This window comes from Liolophura sinensis, unplaced genomic scaffold, assembly GCF_032854445.1.
Source record: "Liolophura sinensis isolate JHLJ2023 unplaced genomic scaffold, CUHK_Ljap_v2 scaffold_99, whole genome shotgun sequence".
In the NCBI taxonomy this organism is placed as follows: domain Eukaryota; kingdom Metazoa; phylum Mollusca; class Polyplacophora; order Chitonida; family Chitonidae; genus Liolophura; species Liolophura sinensis.
The window spans coordinates 80,153-101,293 of record NW_027018038.1 but is presented as its reverse complement, the minus strand read 5'-3'; the positions used below and the strand labels follow the sequence as shown (position 1 = coordinate 101,293).

At 29.8% G+C, this 21,141-nt stretch overlaps 3 protein-coding genes and 2 pseudogenes across 3 annotated transcripts; 3 read left to right on the top strand and 2 right to left on the bottom strand.

Annotated features, from left to right (window-relative positions):
• Positions 1 to 1,701: 1,701 nt before the first annotated feature.
• LOC135481462 (NADH-ubiquinone oxidoreductase chain 5-like) lies at positions 1,702 to 3,422 on the bottom strand. Its single transcript, XM_064761277.1, is given in 1 exon segment — positions 1,702 to 3,422. A coding segment is annotated over 1 exon segment (1,206 nt). The 5' UTR covers positions 3,420 to 3,422; the 3' UTR covers positions 1,702 to 2,213.
• A 7,914-nt stretch (positions 3,423 to 11,336) lies between these two features.
• On the top strand, positions 11,337 to 12,158 carry LOC135481459 (cytochrome c oxidase subunit 3-like; annotated as a pseudogene).
• Positions 12,159 to 13,948: 1,790 nt separating this feature from the next.
• LOC135481461 (cytochrome c oxidase subunit 1-like) lies at positions 13,949 to 15,490 on the top strand. Its single transcript, XM_064761276.1, is given in 1 exon segment — positions 13,949 to 15,490. A coding segment is annotated over 1 exon segment (855 nt). The 3' UTR covers positions 14,804 to 15,490.
• LOC135481460 (cytochrome c oxidase subunit 1-like) lies at positions 14,813 to 15,490 on the top strand (annotated as a pseudogene).
• A 1,740-nt stretch (positions 15,491 to 17,230) lies between these two features.
• On the bottom strand, positions 17,231 to 18,951 carry LOC135481458 (NADH-ubiquinone oxidoreductase chain 5-like). The gene is given in 1 exon segment (XM_064761275.1): positions 17,231 to 18,951. A coding segment is annotated over 1 exon segment (1,206 nt). The 5' UTR covers positions 18,949 to 18,951; the 3' UTR covers positions 17,231 to 17,742.
• Positions 18,952 to 21,141: the final 2,190 nt, after the last annotated feature.

Below are 21,141 nucleotides of genomic sequence, written 5' to 3'. Positions count from 1 at the left end.
CTCCTATAATGGAGCAACTAATTTTTTTTCATGATCATGCAATATTAGTACTAATTATAATTATTAGACTCTTAATATATGCTGCTATTTCATTAATGTCTAACAAAATAACATCTCGGTTTACTTTAGAAAGGCAGGAAATTGAAACTATTTGAACTATTCTTCCAGCGGTTATTTTAATTTTTTTAGCTTTTCCTTCTTTACGATTATTATATCTGCTAGATGAAGTTGAATCTCCTGTTTTAACTGTAAAAGCTATTGGACATCAATGATATTGAAGATATGAATACTCGGACTTTCTGACAGTGGAATTTGATTCTTATATACTTCCGACTGAAGAATTGAATAGGGGGGATTATCGATTATTAGAAGTAGATCATCGAAGAGTGGTTCCTATAAATTCTAAAGTTCGGGTATTAGTTACAGCAGCTGACGTTCTTCATTCCTGAACAGTTCCTTCAATAGGAATAAAAGCTGATGCTGTTCCTGGGCGTCTTAATCAACTCAGATTTATTTCTAAGATCCCCGGAGTATTTTATGGACAGTGTTCTGAGATTTGTGGGGCTAATCATTCTTTTATACCAATTGTATTGGAAGTGGTAGATACAAATTCATTTATCAATTGAATTTTAAGATTTACTTCTGATAATTAAGAAGTTAGTTAATTCATAATAAAAACTTGTCAAGTTTTAGTTACTACTAAGTTAGTATTTCTTTATGCCTCAGCTAGCCCCTTTAAATTGATTATTGTTGATTTTTCTCTTTTGATCTATAGTTTTTTTTATTATAATTTCAATCTGATGAATAAAAAAGAAAGAATACTATGTTAAGAAAGAAAGAAAATCCAGAAAAACTAAAAATAAAAGTTGAATATGATAATTTAATATGTTTTAATAAAATGTTAATAGATATCTTCTCTAGATTTGATGAACAAAACTTTACTATTCTGAAAAAAATTCCTTTAATTTGAATAATAAGAGCATTGCCGTTATATTATATCCAAAGGCTTTATTGAAGAGGATCTTCGCGTTGAGCTGCTTTTGTAATTAAGATTAAGGGATTTATGATAATACAGGCAATACGGACAAAAGGAGGAAGAATAAGTGGTTTTAACAATGCCGTTATTTCTATTTTTATAATATTAATTATTATAAATCTTCTGGGCCTATCTCCTTATGTTTTTAGAATCACTAGTCACTTAGTCTTTGCTTTTTCTTTTGGGCTTCCTCTTTGATTTGCTTTGATCCTATCGGGAGTATTTTTTAATTTAAAAAGAGTAATTTCTCATTTTTTACCAAGAGGAGCCCCTAGGGTTTTAAATCCATTTCTAGTTCTAGTTGAGACAGTTAGTATTTCTGTTCGACCTATTACTTTATCAATTCGGTTAACCGCAAATATAAGAGCTGGCCATATTATTTTAGGTCTTATTGGGGCTTATTTAAGAGCAGGTATTTTTAGATACTCTTCAATCATCATTTTACTTTTAATTTTTATTGAGATTTTTTATTTTATGTTCGAAGTTGGAGTTAGCTTAATTCAAGCTTATATTTTTTCATTATTAATTACTCTTTACTCAGACGATCACCCTGAACTATAGATAAATAATTAGATTTATATAGTTATATAACGCTAATAGATATAATTAAAACATAATTCCTTAGCAACTTCACTGCTACGCTCTTATCAATAAGCTACATATCCTATTAGAAAAAATAGAAAAAAAGAGGAAAAAATCTTAAAGTGATTAGACTTAATCTAACAATAGAGTTAAATAAATTTCCTTGACTTTTTTGGTTATTACTAGAACAGTTGATTAAAAATCTAAAAATTCCTTCTCCCCTGATGTTTTCTAACCAACCTAAGTCTAAAACTTTAAGGGCTATTTGTCCTGACTTTAGAACCGGAATACTAACAAAGTTATTGCTTAAAAGAGATATAAATCATATGTATGAAAAAAAATCATTGATTATTATCTTTTTTTTGTGAAAAGCATTTCTAAATAAAATTCCTCCTATAGCCCCTCTGACCACTGTTAGAGATAAAACTAATATTTTGTCAAATATACTAATAAAAGGAATAAGCGCAGGTCTTATTATCAATCAAGAAAAAGCCGCCCCTCTTAAGATAGCCCCTCTTGTTAATATTAATAGAGGCATAAGAATATAAATATCTTCATCTCTATTGCATAGATAGGGATTTTGAGTTATAGAACTTCAGAAAACAAGAATTGACAAACGGACAGAGTATATTACAGTTAAAAAAGTAGCCAAGAAAACTATTATTCTTGTAACCAAGTTTATTTGATCAAAAATTATTATCTCAATAATGTAATCTTTAGAATAAAATCCTGCGAAAAATGGAATTCCACATAAAGCTAGGTTAGCAATATTAAAACAAGTTCTAGTTACAGGCAAATGTTTCCAAAGCTGTCTTATTTTTCGAATGTCTTGATTATTATTATGGAGATGAATAATATTTCCGGCACACAAGAAGAGAAGGGCCTTGAATAAAGCATGAGTAAATAAATGAATCAAAGCTAACTCAGGATAACCAATTCCAATCCTTATTATCATTACTCCTAGCTGGCTTAAAGTAGACAAGGCAATGATTTTTTTTAAATCTATTTCAAAGTTGGCTGCAATTCCTGCTATTAATATAGTTCTTACTGAAATGAATAAAACTGCTGGTTTAAACCATACAAGCTGGTCTAAGAAAGAAAAAAATCGAATTAAAAGAAAAACCCCGGCTGTGACCAAGGTAGAGGAATGAACTAAAGCTGAGACAGGGGTTGGAGCCGCCATAGCAGCTGGAAGTCATCTGCAAAAAGGAATTTGAGCACTTTTAGTTATACCTGCTAGAAGAATTATAAAAGCTCTTATATATCTTATATCAAAATTTCAAATAAAAGTACCATCTCAATGCCCTTGGCTAAACATTCAACCAGCTCTTATTAAAATCCCAACATCTCCAATCCGATTTATAAAAGCGGTTATTAATCCGGCCCCTAATGATTTAGGATTTTGATAATAAATCACCAAACAAAATGAAACTAACCCTAGCCCATCTCAGCCTAATAATAAAGAAATTAAATTTGGAATAAAAATCAAAAAATTTATGGATAAAACAAATAATATAACAATTCAAACAAACCGAGATAAAAAAATATCATTAGATATGTAACTTTTAGAGAAAAATATTACGCAGCTAGAAATAAAACAAACTAGAACTCTAAATATAATTCTTTTTCAATCAAAGATAACAGGAAAGGTTATAAAAACAGAATTTAATTCGAAAAAAATAATATGTAATAAAACTCTCTTATGGTAATATATAAGTATAGCTACCGCCTTTACCCCTAAAAATACATAAAAAAAAAGAAATAACGAAGCAAATAACCTGCTATTCATAATAAATTTCATTGTTAACTAAGTAAAGCCTTTATTTTAGAATCACAATCTAATGTTTTTATAAACTAAGTTAACAAAAAAATAATCCTCCGATTAATAAAGTTAATTGAACAGGAATTCAATGTATAAAGATAACTAAATAAGTTAAAATCCCTACCCCATTGAAAGGGTTAATAAAACTTGAGAACTGTCCGTGCTGAGTGTTAGTGTACAAAAATAAACTATAAACAGCTACTAAAAATCTTAGGATTGCTAAAGGAAAGAAAAGAAAAGGAGATACTTTTAAAATCCTAATAATTATTATAATTTCTCTCAATAAGTTTAACGAAGGCGGAGCAGCTATATTAGCAGAACATAATAGAAATAAAGATAGTCTTAAAATCGGTAAAATACAAATAAATCCTTTACAAATTAGGATTCTTCGAGATCCTCTTTTATTATAAAAAATATTGGCTATGAAAAAAAGGCCCGACGAAGAAAAAGCATGACCAACCATTATTATTACTCCCCCAGATAATCCTCAAAATCTACCACTCAAGATTCTCCCAGCCATCAAGCCCATATGACCAATAGAAGAATAGGCAATTAACCTTTTTATATCGATTTGACGAATACACACCATTCTTCTTAAAACCCCTCCTATAATTCTAAAAATCAATAAAGATCTTCTTAAAGTTATATTAATTTTAGGAAAAATTATAACAATTCGAGTTAAGCCGTAGCCCCCCAGCTTTAATAAAAGAGCTGCTAAAATTATAGAACCAGCAACTGGAGCTTCTACATGGGCTTTAGGTAATCACAAGTGAACCCCAAATAAAGGAAGTTTAACAAGAAAAACCAAAATTATAAAGAATCATCATAGAAAAAATATTAAATCTCTTATAAAAAAAGGCAAGCCTCATTTTATTAATAAAGAAAGAGACCCATTAGCTTTGAACAAAAAAACCAAATTAAGCAAGAAAGGCAATGCTCCCGCTACTGTATAAATTACTATATATATTCCAGCCTGAAGGCGCTCCGGCTGATACCCTCAAATTAAAATTAACAAAAGCGTAGGTACTAAAGAGCCTTCGAAAAAGATATAAAATAAAATAAAATTTTCTTGTATAAAAACTAAAATAATTATTAGATTTAAAATAATTACAGAATTACAGAAAACCCCACTACTAAAATTTTTAAACAAAATTGCTCCTCTGCTCAAAATTATCAAAGAAGAAATTCAACACCTTAGTAAAATCAAAACAATAGATAAAGAATCCGCAAACAAGAATCCAATAATTTTAGGAACCCCTATAGAAGAGTAAAAATAAAACAAAATAAAAAGAAACATCAATAAAAATCTTCATCTCCTATAGTATCACTTCCACTTTTTATTTCTCGTTAAAAACACAGCTAAGAAAGATAGAATTAAGGAAGCTAACACTTATGTATTGATAAAGAAGAAACGTAGTCATTCCCATGTCTACGAATTAAAATTACTAATAAACTTAACCCCAAAGCTGCTTCTGAAGCAGCCAAAGTTAATATTACAAAAACTATAATTCCTTCTCTCCTAATATTAGCGCTAGAAGCTAGTACAACCAAAAAAATCGATAACATTATTATTTCTAATGCTAAAAGAGAGTTTAGTAAGTGTTTTCGCTGTAGACAAAAAACTATTAAAGAAAGAATCCTCATTACTACCCCAACACTAAAAATAGAATTAAAAAGTCTTATCATATCTTAATAAATCCGCTAAAAAAGCTTTAATAAGCATTGGTCTTGTAAACCAAAGACTGAATACATTATATTCTTTTAGTAAACTATTAAGTGATTCGAACACTTCTTTCGTGTTTTCAAAACACTGACTCCCAAGAGAATAGTAATCAATAATTATTTTTTTAAAACATAATCTCTTCTTCATTGGAAGACTGGGTTCAAAATAAAAAAAGAAAAATATAATAAAGTCAAAATTTGCCCCATCGTAATGAAAGGATCTTCCACGGGCTGACTACCAATCCATGTTAATAGAAAAAAGACTGAAACAAAAGATCAAAATAACCCTTGATTTAAAAAATAAAAACTTAATGAACGAAATTCACCTAAGTGAAGTAAGGGAACAAAAAAAAGAACTACAATGGACATTAGTAACCCAAGAACTCCTCCTAGCTTATTAGGGATAGATCGTAAAATAGCATAAGCAAAAAGAAAATATCATTCCGGCTGAATATGAACTGGAGTAACCAAGGGGTTAGCAGGGATAAAATTCTCCGGGTCTGTTAATAGATTAGGTTCCAATAAGACAAGTATAACAAGAAAAAAACTAACTAAAAGAAATCCAATTAAGTCTTTTAATAAGTAGTAAGAATGCAAACTAACCTTTTCCATGTCTCTGTTTAATCCTAAAGGGTTATTAGATCCCGTTTCATGCAAAAACAATAAATGCAATACTCTAAATAATATAATAATAAAAGGAACCAAATAATGAAGAGTAAAAAATCGAGTTAATGTAGCATTATCAACAGCAAATCCCCCCCAAATTCATTGTACTACATCTTTACCAATATAGGGTAATGCAGAAACTAGATTAGTAATAACAGTAGCTCCTCAAAAAGATATCTGCCCTCACGGTAAGACATATCCAATAAAAGCTGCTCCTATTGTTAGGAAAAAAAGAATCACTCCTAAATTTCAAGTGTGAATATTAACATAAGAACCATAATAAAGCCCTCGAGCAATATGAAAGTAAATACAAATAAAAAACCAAGAAGCCCCATTAGCATGAGCCCTTCGAATAACCCACCCAAAATTAACATCCCGACCAATATGAGCTACTGATGAAAAAGCTAAATCTACTCTAGTAGCATAATGTATTGCTAAAAACAGCCCAGTTAAAATTTGTAAAACTAAACAAAATCCTAATAAAGAACCAAAATTTCATCAAATAGACAGATTAGGAGGAGAAGGAAGGTCCACCAAAGATCCATTAAAAATCTTCAAAATAGGGTGACTAGAACGCAAAGGTTTAAGCATATTACTTATAAGGACGTAAGGCTCCCTTGCTTTTATAGCAAACTTTAACTACACATAGCAAAATAAACAACAGAATAAGAACTAACCCCCTTGCAGTCATTCCCCCAAAAAAAGAGAATAAGGATATCCCTTGCTTATGATATCCTCCTTCCCATAGAAGTGAAAGTCTTTCTACTTCCCCAGGGATCCCAACAACACTACTACATAAGAATAAACTAACTCAAAAAAAATATATCAAAAAAAACCCAAACTTTAAACTTCCTTTCTTAAATACTAAGTTAGGAGTTAATGCTGTGACATAGGCAAATATTACTAATAGGCCTCCAATATAAATTAAAAATAAAATAAATCCAAACCAACTCCCCCTCTCGAAAAAAACACAGATCCTAATTATAAACCTATTAATCAAAATTAAACTTCCCATTGACAAAGGCTGCGACACTATGGGTAAGATAAATCCAATTCTTAAAATTAAAGAAAACAAAGATAGCATAGTCATGTCCAGATAGTAGTTTAAAACAAAACATTGGCATTGGAAGTCAAAAAACAAGATATCTTGCTATCTGATCCCAAAAACTACAACTAAAAATTTAAAAGCAACTCCTCAAACTAACACAAACAAAGAAACTGGCAACAAACTCAGCCAAGTCAATTTCATTAGAAGATCATAACGAAAACGGGGGTAAGTCCCTCGAATTCAAATAAAGAAAAATCTAACAATCACCACCTTACTTCAGAAAAAAAAAAGACTAAAAATCCTTATATTTTGTTCCCCTAGAAAAATAATGGAAGTTATTATTCTTATAAACAAAATTCTTGCATATTCAGCAAGAAAAATTAGAGCAAAAACACCTCCACCATATTCTACATTAAACCCAGAGACTAGCTCTGATTCTCCTTCAGCAAAGTCAAAAGGAGCCCGATTAGTCTCCGCCACACAAACAACAAGCCATATAAAAAAAACAGGAAACAAAATTACTATGTTCCAAAATGAATATTGAAATAAGCCAATCTTACTAAAACTTAATCTACCTCTTAAGCTAATAACGGATAATAAAAGTAAAAATAACCTCACTTCATAAGAAATTGTCTGTGCCACTGCTCGAAGAGCCCCAAGAAGCGAATACTTAGAATTAGAAGCTCACCCCCTAACCATAGTACCATAAACATTAAGAGCAGAAACACACAAAAAAAACATAACTCTAAGCTCTATCCTCCATACCCTAAAATTAGTTCAATATAAAGATCAAAGACATAAAGATAAAACTAAACTCAACCCCGGCCCCACATAATAAGGTCCTTTATTTGATACTCTAATTCCCCTTTCCTCTTTCAAAAATAACTTCAAAGCATCAGCTAAAGGCTGAATTACTCCTATATATCCTACTTTATTAGGCCCTTTGCGAATTTGAACATACCCTAACCCCTTACGCTCAAAAAGAGTAAAAAAAGCTACACTTAAAAGAATACAAACATAAGAAACAACCATTCATACAAAACTAACCTTCACAACTAAAGAGATCTCCCAATCTATTTATAGAACTTAACTCTATTGCACTACTCTGCCACTTTAGTTCATAAAACAATATATCAAATGATGGATTTTAACCTTCATATAATAGTTCTAAACTATTTGCACTATTTTGCTAACTTGACATCTATAAAAAATTTTTATCAGCTTAATCCTTTCGTACTAAAACCAATAATATTTTATCAAAGATAGAAACCAACCTGGCTTACACCGGTTTGAACTCAGATCATGTGGAAATTTAAAGGTCGAACAGACCCCCAACAACAAGCTTCTCCGCCTATTAGGTATTCCAATCCAACATCGAGGTCGCAATCTTTTCCTTCAATTTGAACTCTCCAGAAAAATAACGCTGTTATCCCTGCGGTAACTTATCTTACTATCATAAATTTTTATGGATCTTTTCAACATATAAGTTTCCTCAACTAAAAGAAGCTTTATCTGTTCTTCTGTCACCCCAACAAAAGAGAAATTCTAAAAAACATTTATTCTAAAAAGCATATAATTTTATAATTACTCTAAAGTTCGACAGGGTCTTTTCGTCTTTTGACTTCATTCAGGCTTCTTCACCTAAAAATTAAATTCTATTTAATAAGATAGAGACAGAAGAATTTCGTCAAACCATTCATTCCAGCCTTCAATTAAAAGGCAAATGATTATGCTACCTTTGCACAGTCAGGGTACTGCGGCCGTTAAATTTTTCACCGGGCAGGTACGACTCCTTATTTTATATTTACAAAGAGCGATGTTTTTGATAAACAGGCGAAATTCATATTTGCCGAGTTCCTTTTTCTCATTTCAATATATATAAAAAGTTTCAGCTTTAAGTTCAAAACCATCAAGCAAGAAATAAACCAATACTAATTTCAACATAAATATTAAATTCAACATAATTACAAATTAAGGGAAAATATAAACAGAAAATTTTAATCATACAATCCTAATAAAACTTCGTTATAAAACCGTAAAAATGATAGAAACTATTAAACCTACATTACATTAAATTTAACCATAAATTTTCATCAATTTTTTAGCTCAACCTAAAAAACAAAAACTTACAAATAAAAATCAAGCTAAATCACACTTTATTTTTCATTTATAAATCGCACTCAAATGCTTTTCTCTTCCAACTAGCTATCAGAAAATCCGTTAGCGTTTCACTACCATAAACAGATCTAAAAATAGTTATGCTACACTATTCATTCGTCTGAATATAACTCTTCTTCTTTCTAGAAAACATTAAAACAAGCTTATTTCTCGTTAAACCATAATGCAAAAGGTACTAAAATTAATTTATACTATCATATATATTTAATATTTTCCTTTACAGTACTTTCGTTTTCTCTATGACTTTCGTTTAAACTACTAGCCCGCAAAAACTTTAATATTTTTAACAAATATCATTTAAATAAATTTTTAGCTATTTAGGATAGGTTTAATCAACCCTCTTTTCAGTGTAAATAAAAAACATTTTACTATGCTATATCCTAAGGAACAGCTTCAGCTACCCCTACTATGTTACGACTTATCTCTTATTTTTAAGAGAGCGACGGGCGATATGTACACACTTTAGTAACCACATTCATATTATTATTCTAAATAAATATTACTTCCAAGTCCACCGTTCATTCTTTATTGCAATAAAACTACAGAAATTCGAATTTAAATTGTAACCCATCACTACTTTACCATAAGCTGCACTTTGACCTGACATAAAAATACTAAATTAAAAAGCCAACTTTATTAGCCTCAAGCGTAAGCTGATGACGGCAGTATACAAGCTAATTAAATAAATAAGTAAAGTAAGGTTTAACGTGGATTATCGATTTAAAGGACAGGCTCCCCTGGACGGAAATTAAAGTACCGCCAAGTCTTTTGGATTTTAAGCTATAGCTCGTAATCCCCAGGTAAACAAATTTAATTTCCTAATAATGGGGTATCTAATCCCAGTTTTAACTAAAAGCTTCACAGATTCTGCACATAGCCACAAATTAACTCTGCATTTATATTAAAATTCTACCTTTATATAATACAAAAAATGACTTTTAATCACATAACTATTTTTTACCGCCTTTATTTGACTTAAGCTTATTGTTTAACCGCAGCTGCTGGCACAAATTTAGCTACCTTTATTAGCCCTGCCTAATACAAAGTTCCCTTTTTGATTAATATTCTACACTGATGTTGTAAATATTTCTGTCATCAATATCTTTGATAATAACAAACCCATCTGACTAACCTCTTTAAGAGCCAAAAAGATAGATACATAACTTACAGTTTCAAACAAAACTATCATGTGTTATCGCTAGCACAAGCCAAATCAAAACCAAAACCAAATTCTCCTAATAAGAGAGATTTATCTCATAATTGAGGTATGAACCCAATAGCTTAACTTAGCTTATCTTACTATTTTAATAAATAATTCTAAAGTTTCAGCCGCAAGGCACCAATGAACCTGCAATTCACTATTGTAATTCAACTACGAAACCAACAAGAGAAATATATTTCATTAGCAAAGCTACAATTTACCGCCTTCAATTCAGCCATCTTGCTTTATAACAAAACACGAGAATCAATATCTCATTTCAGGTTTTGAAGACCTGTAGTTTTTTAACTTAGTGTTTTAAAAAGAAAAATATTTAATTTTTTCTTTAGGAATCAAAATCCTACGGGCTTTTCTCTACACCACTTTTTAATTTGATTTAAAATATAGGGTTTTATTTTACTTGTGTGGTCTATTTATATTATCTTTAACATCTTTGTTAACCTTACTATGTGGAAAATAGCTGTACTTATATATACTAAGATAACAAGTAAAACATAATAAGAAAGATAACAGATATATACTAATTGAATGAAAATCAATTGTGCAAAATTACACTACAATCTCTTTAATCTTAGGTTTTTACTTTGTAGAATTATTAGATTAACCTATTGTAGCAAAACCTAGATTGATTAATTACTTATATCTATCTATATATATATATATATATATATATATATATATATATATGTATATATATATATATATATATATATATATATATATATATATATATATATATATATATATATATATATATATATATATATATATATATATATATATATATATATATATATATATATATATATATATATATATATATATATATATATATATATATATATATATATATATATATATATATATATATATATATATATATATATATATATATATATATATATATATATATATGTATATATATATATATATATATATATATATATATATATGTATATATGTATGTATGTATGAATATACACATGTATATATATACTATAGAAATAACTATATAAAAGTACATGAAACACTCCTTCTTCTCTAGAGAAGATATAAAGTTTCAAAGTGTTAGCAAGCCATGATTCGAAACCCATTTCATTTGGTTGAGTTTAGTCCCTGGCCTTTAACAGGATCAATGGGGGCTTTTTGTCTTACTGTAGGATTAGCAAGATGGTTTCACGGGCATTCTGTGTTACTTTACTCTCTAGGAATTCTTCTTATTATACTAACGATAATCCAATGATGACGTGATGTTATTCGGGAGAGCACTTTTCAAGGGTATCATACCTTAAAAGTATCTCAGGGATTGCGATGAGGAATAATTTTATTTATTACTTCCGAAGTACTTTTCTTTTTTGCTTTTTTTTGGGCTTATTTTCATTCAAGACTAGCCCCCACTCCAGAAATTGGTATAAATTGACCTCCAAGAGGAATCGTTCCGCTTAATCCTTTTCAAGTCCCTTTATTAAATACAGCTGTCTTATTAGCTTCTGGAGTAAGAGTAACTTGGGCTCATCATAGATTACTTGAGGGTAATTGAAAAAGAACAAACTATGCTTTGACGGTCACAGTTCTTTTAGGTATTTATTTTACTTTCTTACAAGCAGGGGAATACATAGAGACTTCATTTACAATTGCAGATAGGTGTTATGGGTCAACTTTTTTTGTTGCTACAGGATTTCATGGACTCCATGTTTTAATTGGAAGTACATTCTTGTTGATTACCTTAGTACGAAATATGATGTATCATTTTTCTGCTAATCATCATTTTGGGTTTGAAGCAGCAGCTTGGTATTGACACTTTGTTGATGTAGTATGACTATTTCTTTACATTTCGATTTACTGATGAGGATCGTAAGTTAACAAAATATTGATAAATAATTTACTCTAAGTAACCTAAGAAAGGTACTAAACTTTTAATTTAGTTATGATAATATTATATCCTTAGGGACAGTACTTTAAAAAAAAGATTTAATTTGCATTTAAATAATAGGAATTTTATCCTCTATCCCATTCTATTGTCTGTCTTAGCTAACCCTTATGATTTCGGCTCATAAAATAACAAATAGAACTGTTCTAAGATTATTGAATATACTGAATAGAAGCTCTGATGAAGCATTTAGCTGTTAACTAAAAAGGAATAAAAATATTATCTATTCAGGTATTACGCCGGAAGAACGGATTACATTGATGTTGTAAATTAAAAGATTAATAATCTTTAATGCCTTATGATGTTACTGTTAAGATTTTTTAGATTTAATTTAATTCTTAGTTTTATTCTTTCTTATGTAGCTTTATTTATGACAAAAAAGAAGAAGGAAAATCGAGAAAAGAGATCAGCTTTTGAATGTGGATTTGACCCAAAAAGAAATTCTCGGCTTCCTTTTTCTCTGCGATTTTTTTTAATTACTGTTATTTTTTTAATTTTTGATGTTGAAATTATTCTTTTATTACCATATTTAATCTCTAGTAACATAAGTTCAGACGTTTTTTCGTTAATTACAGCTATTCTTATTATTTTAGTTTTATTGGGAGGAACTTTATATGAATGAGCTCAGGGAAGGTTAAAATGGGTAAATAGTTAAAAATAGTTCGGAACAAGCTGTAGCTGCTAACTATAACTTAAGTGGTTCAACTCCATTTTATTTTTTAAGTTGTTAAATTTTCCATTTGTTACAATATTTATACTTATTATGTTTTCTAGTAGAATTTTTTCCTTGTGTTCTACGCATTGATTCGGGGCTTGACTCGGTTTGGAAGTAAATTTAATAAGTTTTATTCCAATAATAGTGCAGAAAGGATTAAGTGAAGAGGTTGAATCTGCAATTAAGTATTTCTTGATTCAAGCAGTAGCTTCAGCTTTACTGCTTTTATTAGCTTCTATAGTATTTTGAGAGCAAGGAGATTGATCTATAGTAAGAAGGAAAATTTTTAGTAGAAGTTTTATTATAATAAGTCTTCTATTAAAAATGGGGATAGCACCTTTTCACTTTTGACTTCCAGGAGTAATCAGCGGTTTGTCTTGGGTATCTAATTCTTTATTAATAACTTGACAGAAAGTTGCTCCTTTATTTCTCATTTGTTTTTTTTTCTATATCTCGTCTATCCAAGCAATTATAATGGTATTAATATCAAGATTCTTTGGAGGGGTTGGTGGACTTAATCAAACTTCTATTCGAGGATTATTAGCCTATTCTTCAATTCTTCATAATGGTTGAATGATCTCTGCATCTTTAATCAGAGTAGAAATATCTTTTATTTACCTTTTTCTGTATTCTTTAATCTTATTTTCCGCACTAAGTTTATTTTTAACAGAGGAAGTTAAAAATAGTCAACAATTCTTAAGTATTTTTATATGAAGAAAATTCTCACGAGCGTGCTTTTGCGTAACTATTATTTCACTCGGGGGAATACCCCCTTTATTAGGATTTTTTTCTAAGTGATTGGTTCTTAGGAAGCTAATTGTTATAAATATTCTTTTTTTGCCTTTTATTTTAATTTTAGGATCAATAATTAGATTATATTATTATTTAATTCTAGGGTTCTCTGTAATTTTAAGGAGTTCTGTTTCTTGAAAAAAAATGAATAAAAAAGAATTTTTTTTTATTAGCATATTTTTAGTATTAAATTTAGGAGGTATTTGTTTTATTAATTATTTGGGAGCTTTAATTTAGTATGCGATGATTTTTTTCTACTAATCATAAAGATATTGGAACTTTATATATTTTATTTGGAATTTGATCAGGGCTAGTGGGAACTGCACTAAGTCTTCTAATTCGTGCTGAGTTAGGACAGCCTGGGGCTTTACTAGGGGATGACCAATTATATAATGTTATTGTTACAGCTCATGCTTTTGTAATAATTTTTTTTCTAGTAATACCTATAATGATTGGGGGATTTGGTAATTGGTTAGTTCCTTTAATATTAGGTGCTCCAGATATAGCTTTTCCTCGGCTTAATAATATGAGATTTTGACTTCTTCCTCCTGCTTTATGCCTATTATTAGGTTCTGCTGCTGTTGAAAGAGGTGTGGGAACCGGATGGACCGTTTATCCTCCTTTGGCTGGAAATATCGCCCATGCAGGAGGATCGGTTGATTTGGCTATTTTTTCTCTCCATCTAGCTGGAGTTTCTTCTATCTTGGGAGCTGTAAATTTTATCACTACTGTTTTTAATATACGTTGAAAAGGAATACAGCTGGAACGACTTCCTCTATTCGTTTGGTCAGTAAAAATCACAGCTATTCTTTTACTTCTATCTCTCCCAGTTTTAGCAGGGGGAATCACAATATTGTTAACAGACCGAAATTTTAACACAGCATTTTTTGACCCAGCAGGAGGCGGTGACCCAATTTTATATCAACATTTATTTTGGTTTTTTGGACACCCAGAAGTGTATATTTTAATCCTTCCAGGATTTGGAATGATCTCCCATATTGTAATACATTATACGTCTAAAAAGGAAACTTTTGGCACCCTAGGAATAATTTATGCGATATTAGCTATTGGATTATTAGGATTTATCGTTTGAGCTCATCATATGTTTGTAGTTGGTATGGACGTAGATACTCGTGCTTACTTTACTGCAGCGACTATAATTATTGCAGTTCCAACCGGAATTAAGATTTTTAGATGATTAGCTACGGTTCATGGTTCCCGAATTAAGTATGAAAGGGCTATATTATGAGCGCTCGGATTTATTTTCTTATTTACTGTAGGAGGATTAACAGGAATCGTCCTATCTAATTCTTCTTTAGATATTATGTTACATGACAGTTATTATGTAGTAGCACATTTTCACTATGTCTTGTCAATAGGAGCTGTATTTGCTCTCTTCGGAGCTTTTAATTACTGATATCCACTAATATCTGGCCTTGTTTTACATGAACGATGGACTAAGTCCCATTTTTTTATTATGTTCATCGGAGTAAATTTGACTTTTTTTCCTCAACATTTCCTGGGGTTAAGAGGAATACCTCGGCGATATTCAGATTATCCAGACGCTTATATAAAATGAAATGTAGTATCTTCTATTGGCTCTTTAATTTCATTTATTGCAGTGCTGTTTTTCATATTTATTGTCTGAGAAAGATTAATTTCTCAGCGAGGAGTTATTTGAAGAAGACATTTGTCCTCTGCTTTAGAATGAGATAACACTGTCCCTTTAGATTTCCATGGTAGTGATGAAACAGGGGCGATTGTAACTTAAGTTAAGATATGGCTTTTTGAGGACAATGAGGATTTCAAGATGCGGCATCTCCTATAATGGAGCAACTAATTTTTTTTCATGATCATGCAATATTAGTACTAATTATAATTATTAGACTCTTAATATATGCTGCTATTTCATTAATGTCTAACAAAATAACATCTCGGTTTACTTTAGAAAGGCAGGAAATTGAAACTATTTGAACTATTCTTCCAGCGGTTATTTTAATTTTTTTAGCTTTTCCTTCTTTACGATTATTATATCTGCTAGATGAAGTTGAATCTCCTGTTTTAACTGTAAAAGCTATTGGACATCAATGATATTGAAGATATGAATACTCGGACTTTCTGACAGTGGAATTTGATTCTTATATACTTCCGACTGAAGAATTGAATAGGGGGGATTATCGATTATTAGAAGTAGATCATCGAAGAGTGGTTCCTATAAATTCTAAAGTTCGGGTATTAGTTACAGCAGCTGACGTTCTTCATTCCTGAACAGTTCCTTCAATAGGAATAAAAGCTGATGCTGTTCCTGGGCGTCTTAATCAACTCAGATTTATTTCTAAGATCCCCGGAGTATTTTATGGACAGTGTTCTGAGATTTGTGGGGCTAATCATTCTTTTATACCAATTGTATTGGAAGTGGTAGATACAAATTCATTTATCAATTGAATTTTAAGATTTACTTCTGATAATTAAGAAGTTAGTTAATTCATAATAAAAACTTGTCAAGTTTTAGTTACTACTAAGTTAGTATTTCTTTATGCCTCAGCTAGCCCCTTTAAATTGATTATTGTTGATTTTTCTCTTTTGATCTATAGTTTTTTTTATTATAATTTCAATCTGATGAATAAAAAAGAAAGAATACTATGTTAAGAAAGAAAGAAAATCCAGAAAAACTAAAAATAAAAGTTGAATATGATAATTTAATATGTTTTAATAAAATGTTAATAGATATCTTCTCTAGATTTGATGAACAAAACTTTACTATTCTGAAAAAAATTCCTTTAATTTGAATAATAAGAGCATTGCCGTTATATTATATCCAAAGGCTTTATTGAAGAGGATCTTCGCGTTGAGCTGCTTTTGTAATTAAGATTAAGGGATTTATGATAATACAGGCAATACGGACAAAAGGAGGAAGAATAAGTGGTTTTAACAATGCCGTTATTTCTATTTTTATAATATTAATTATTATAAATCTTCTGGGCCTATCTCCTTATGTTTTTAGAATCACTAGTCACTTAGTCTTTGCTTTTTCTTTTGGGCTTCCTCTTTGATTTGCTTTGATCCTATCGGGAGTATTTTTTAATTTAAAAAGAGTAATTTCTCATTTTTTACCAAGAGGAGCCCCTAGGGTTTTAAATCCATTTCTAGTTCTAGTTGAGACAGTTAGTATTTCTGTTCGACCTATTACTTTATCAATTCGGTTAACCGCAAATATAAGAGCTGGCCATATTATTTTAGGTCTTATTGGGGCTTATTTAAGAGCAGGTATTTTTAGATACTCTTCAATCATCATTTTACTTTTAATTTTTATTGAGATTTTTTATTTTATGTTCGAAGTTGGAGTTAGCTTAATTCAAGCTTATATTTTTTCATTATTAATTACTCTTTACTCAGACGATCACCCTGAACTATAGATAAATAATTAGATTTATATAGTTATATAACGCTAATAGATATAATTAAAACATAATTCCTTAGCAACTTCACTGCTACGCTCTTATCAATAAGCTACATATCCTATTAGAAAAAATAGAAAAAAAGAGGAAAAAATCTTAAAGTGATTAGACTTAATCTAACAATAGAGTTAAATAAATTTCCTTGACTTTTTTGGTTATTACTAGAACAGTTGATTAAAAATCTAAAAATTCCTTCTCCCCTGATGTTTTCTAACCAACCTAAGTCTAAAACTTTAAGGGCTATTTGTCCTGACTTTAGAACCGGAATACTAACAAAGTTATTGCTTAAAAGAGATATAAATCATATGTATGAAAAAAAATCATTGATTATTATCTTTTTTTTGTGAAAAGCATTTCTAAATAAAATTCCTCCTATAGCCCCTCTGACCACTGTTAGAGATAAAACTAATATTTTGTCAAATATACTAATAAAAGGAATAAGCGCAGGTCTTATTATCAATCAAGAAAAAGCCGCCCCTCTTAAGATAGCCCCTCTTGTTAATATTAATAGAGGCATAAGAATATAAATATCTTCATCTCTATTGCATAGATAGGGATTTTGAGTTATAGAACTTCAGAAAACAAGAATTGACAAACGGACAGAGTATATTACAGTTAAAAAAGTAGCCAAGAAAACTATTATTCTTGTAACCAAGTTTATTTGATCAAAAATTATTATCTCAATAATGTAATCTTTAGAATAAAATCCTGCGAAAAATGGAATTCCACATAAAGCTAGGTTAGCAATATTAAAACAAGTTCTAGTTACAGGCAAATGTTTCCAAAGCTGTCTTATTTTTCGAATGTCTTGATTATTATTATGGAGATGAATAATATTTCCGGCACACAAGAAGAGAAGGGCCTTGAATAAAGCATGAGTAAATAAATGAATCAAAGCTAACTCAGGATAACCAATTCCAATCCTTATTATCATTACTCCTAGCTGGCTTAAAGTAGACAAGGCAATGATTTTTTTTAAATCTATTTCAAAGTTGGCTGCAATTCCTGCTATTAATATAGTTCTTACTGAAATGAATAAAACTGCTGGTTTAAACCATACAAGCTGGTCTAAGAAAGAAAAAAATCGAATTAAAAGAAAAACCCCGGCTGTGACCAAGGTAGAGGAATGAACTAAAGCTGAGACAGGGGTTGGAGCCGCCATAGCAGCTGGAAGTCATCTGCAAAAAGGAATTTGAGCACTTTTAGTTATACCTGCTAGAAGAATTATAAAAGCTCTTATATATCTTATATCAAAATTTCAAATAAAAGTACCATCTCAATGCCCTTGGCTAAACATTCAACCAGCTCTTATTAAAATCCCAACATCTCCAATCCGATTTATAAAAGCGGTTATTAATCCGGCCCCTAATGATTTAGGATTTTGATAATAAATCACCAAACAAAATGAAACTAACCCTAGCCCATCTCAGCCTAATAATAAAGAAATTAAATTTGGAATAAAAATCAAAAAATTTATGGATAAAACAAATAATATAACAATTCAAACAAACCGAGATAAAAAAATATCATTAGATATGTAACTTTTAGAGAAAAATATTACGCAGCTAGAAATAAAACAAACTAGAACTCTAAATATAATTCTTTTTCAATCAAAGATAACAGGAAAGGTTATAAAAACAGAATTTAATTCGAAAAAAATAATATGTAATAAAACTCTCTTATGGTAATATATAAGTATAGCTACCGCCTTTACCCCTAAAAATACATAAAAAAAAAGAAATAACGAAGCAAATAACCTGCTATTCATAATAAATTTCATTGTTAACTAAGTAAAGCCTTTATTTTAGAATCACAATCTAATGTTTTTATAAACTAAGTTAACAAAAAAATAATCCTCCGATTAATAAAGTTAATTGAACAGGAATTCAATGTATAAAGATAACTAAATAAGTTAAAATCCCTACCCCATTGAAAGGGTTAATAAAACTTGAGAACTGTCCGTGCTGAGTGTTAGTGTACAAAAATAAACTATAAACAGCTACTAAAAATCTTAGGATTGCTAAAGGAAAGAAAAGAAAAGGAGATACTTTTAAAATCCTAATAATTATTATAATTTCTCTCAATAAGTTTAACGAAGGCGGAGCAGCTATATTAGCAGAACATAATAGAAATAAAGATAGTCTTAAAATCGGTAAAATACAAATAAATCCTTTACAAATTAGGATTCTTCGAGATCCTCTTTTATTATAAAAAATATTGGCTATGAAAAAAAGGCCCGACGAAGAAAAAGCATGACCAACCATTATTATTACTCCCCCAGATAATCCTCAAAATCTACCACTCAAGATTCTCCCAGCCATCAAGCCCATATGACCAATAGAAGAATAGGCAATTAACCTTTTTATATCGATTTGACGAATACACACCATTCTTCTTAAAACCCCTCCTATAATTCTAAAAATCAATAAAGATCTTCTTAAAGTTATATTAATTTTAGGAAAAATTATAACAATTCGAGTTAAGCCGTAGCCCCCCAGCTTTAATAAAAGAGCTGCTAAAATTATAGAACCAGCAACTGGAGCTTCTACATGGGCTTTAGGTAATCACAAGTGAACCCCAAATAAAGGAAGTTTAACAAGAAAAACCAAAATTATAAAGAATCATCATAGAAAAAATATTAAATCTCTTATAAAAAAAGGCAAGCCTCATTTTATTAATAAAGAAAGAGACCCATTAGCTTTGAACAAAAAAACCAAATTAAGCAAGAAAGGCAATGCTCCCGCTACTGTATAAATTACTATATATATTCCAGCCTGAAGGCGCTCCGGCTGATACCCTCAAATTAAAATTAACAAAAGCGTAGGTACTAAAGAGCCTTCGAAAAAGATATAAAATAAAATAAAATTTTCTTGTATAAAAACTAAAATAATTATTAGATTTAAAATAATTACAGAATTACAGAAAACCCCACTACTAAAATTTTTAAACAAAATTGCTCCTCTGCTCAAAATTATCAAAGAAGAAATTCAACACCTTAGTAAAATCAAAACAATAGATAAAGAATCCGCAAACAAGAATCCAATAATTTTAGGAACCCCTATAGAAGAGTAAAAATAAAACAAAATAAAAAGAAACATCAATAAAAATCTTCATCTCCTATAGTATCACTTCCACTTTTTATTTCTCGTTAAAAACACAGCTAAGAAAGATAGAATTAAGGAAGCTAACACTTATGTATTGATAAAGAAGAAACGTAGTCATTCCCATGTCTACGAATTAAAATTACTAATAAACTTAACCCCAAAGCTGCTTCTGAAGCAGCCAAAGTTAATATTACAAAAACTATAATTCCTTCTCTCCTAATATTAGCGCTAGAAGCTAGTACAACCAAAAAAATCGATAACATTATTATTTCTAATGCTAAAAGAGAGTTTAGTAAGTGTTTTCGCTGTAGACAAAAAACTATTAAAGAAAGAATCCTCATTACTACCCCAACACTAAAAATAGAATTAAAAAGTCTTATCATATCTTAATAAATCCGCTAAAAAAGCTTTAATAAGCATTGGTCTTGTAAACCAAAGACTGAATACATTATATTCTTTTAGTAAACTATTAAGTGATTCGAACACTTCTTTCGTGTTTTCAAAACACTGACTCCCAAGAGAATAGTAATCAATAATTATTTTTTTAAAACATAATCTCTTCTTCATTGGAAGACTGGGTTCAAAATAAAAAAAGAAAAATATAATAAAGTCAAAATTTGCCCCATCGTAATGAAAGGATCTTCCACGGGCTGACTACCAATCCATGTTAATAGAAAAAAGACTGAAACAAAAGATCAAAATAACCCTTGATTTAAAAAATAAAAACTTAATGAACGAAATTCACCTAAGTGAAGTAAGGGAACAAAAAAAAGAACTACAATGGACATTAGTAACCCAAGAACTCCTCCTAGCTTATTAGGGATAGATCGTAAAATAGCATAAGCAAAAAGAAAATATCATTCCGGCTG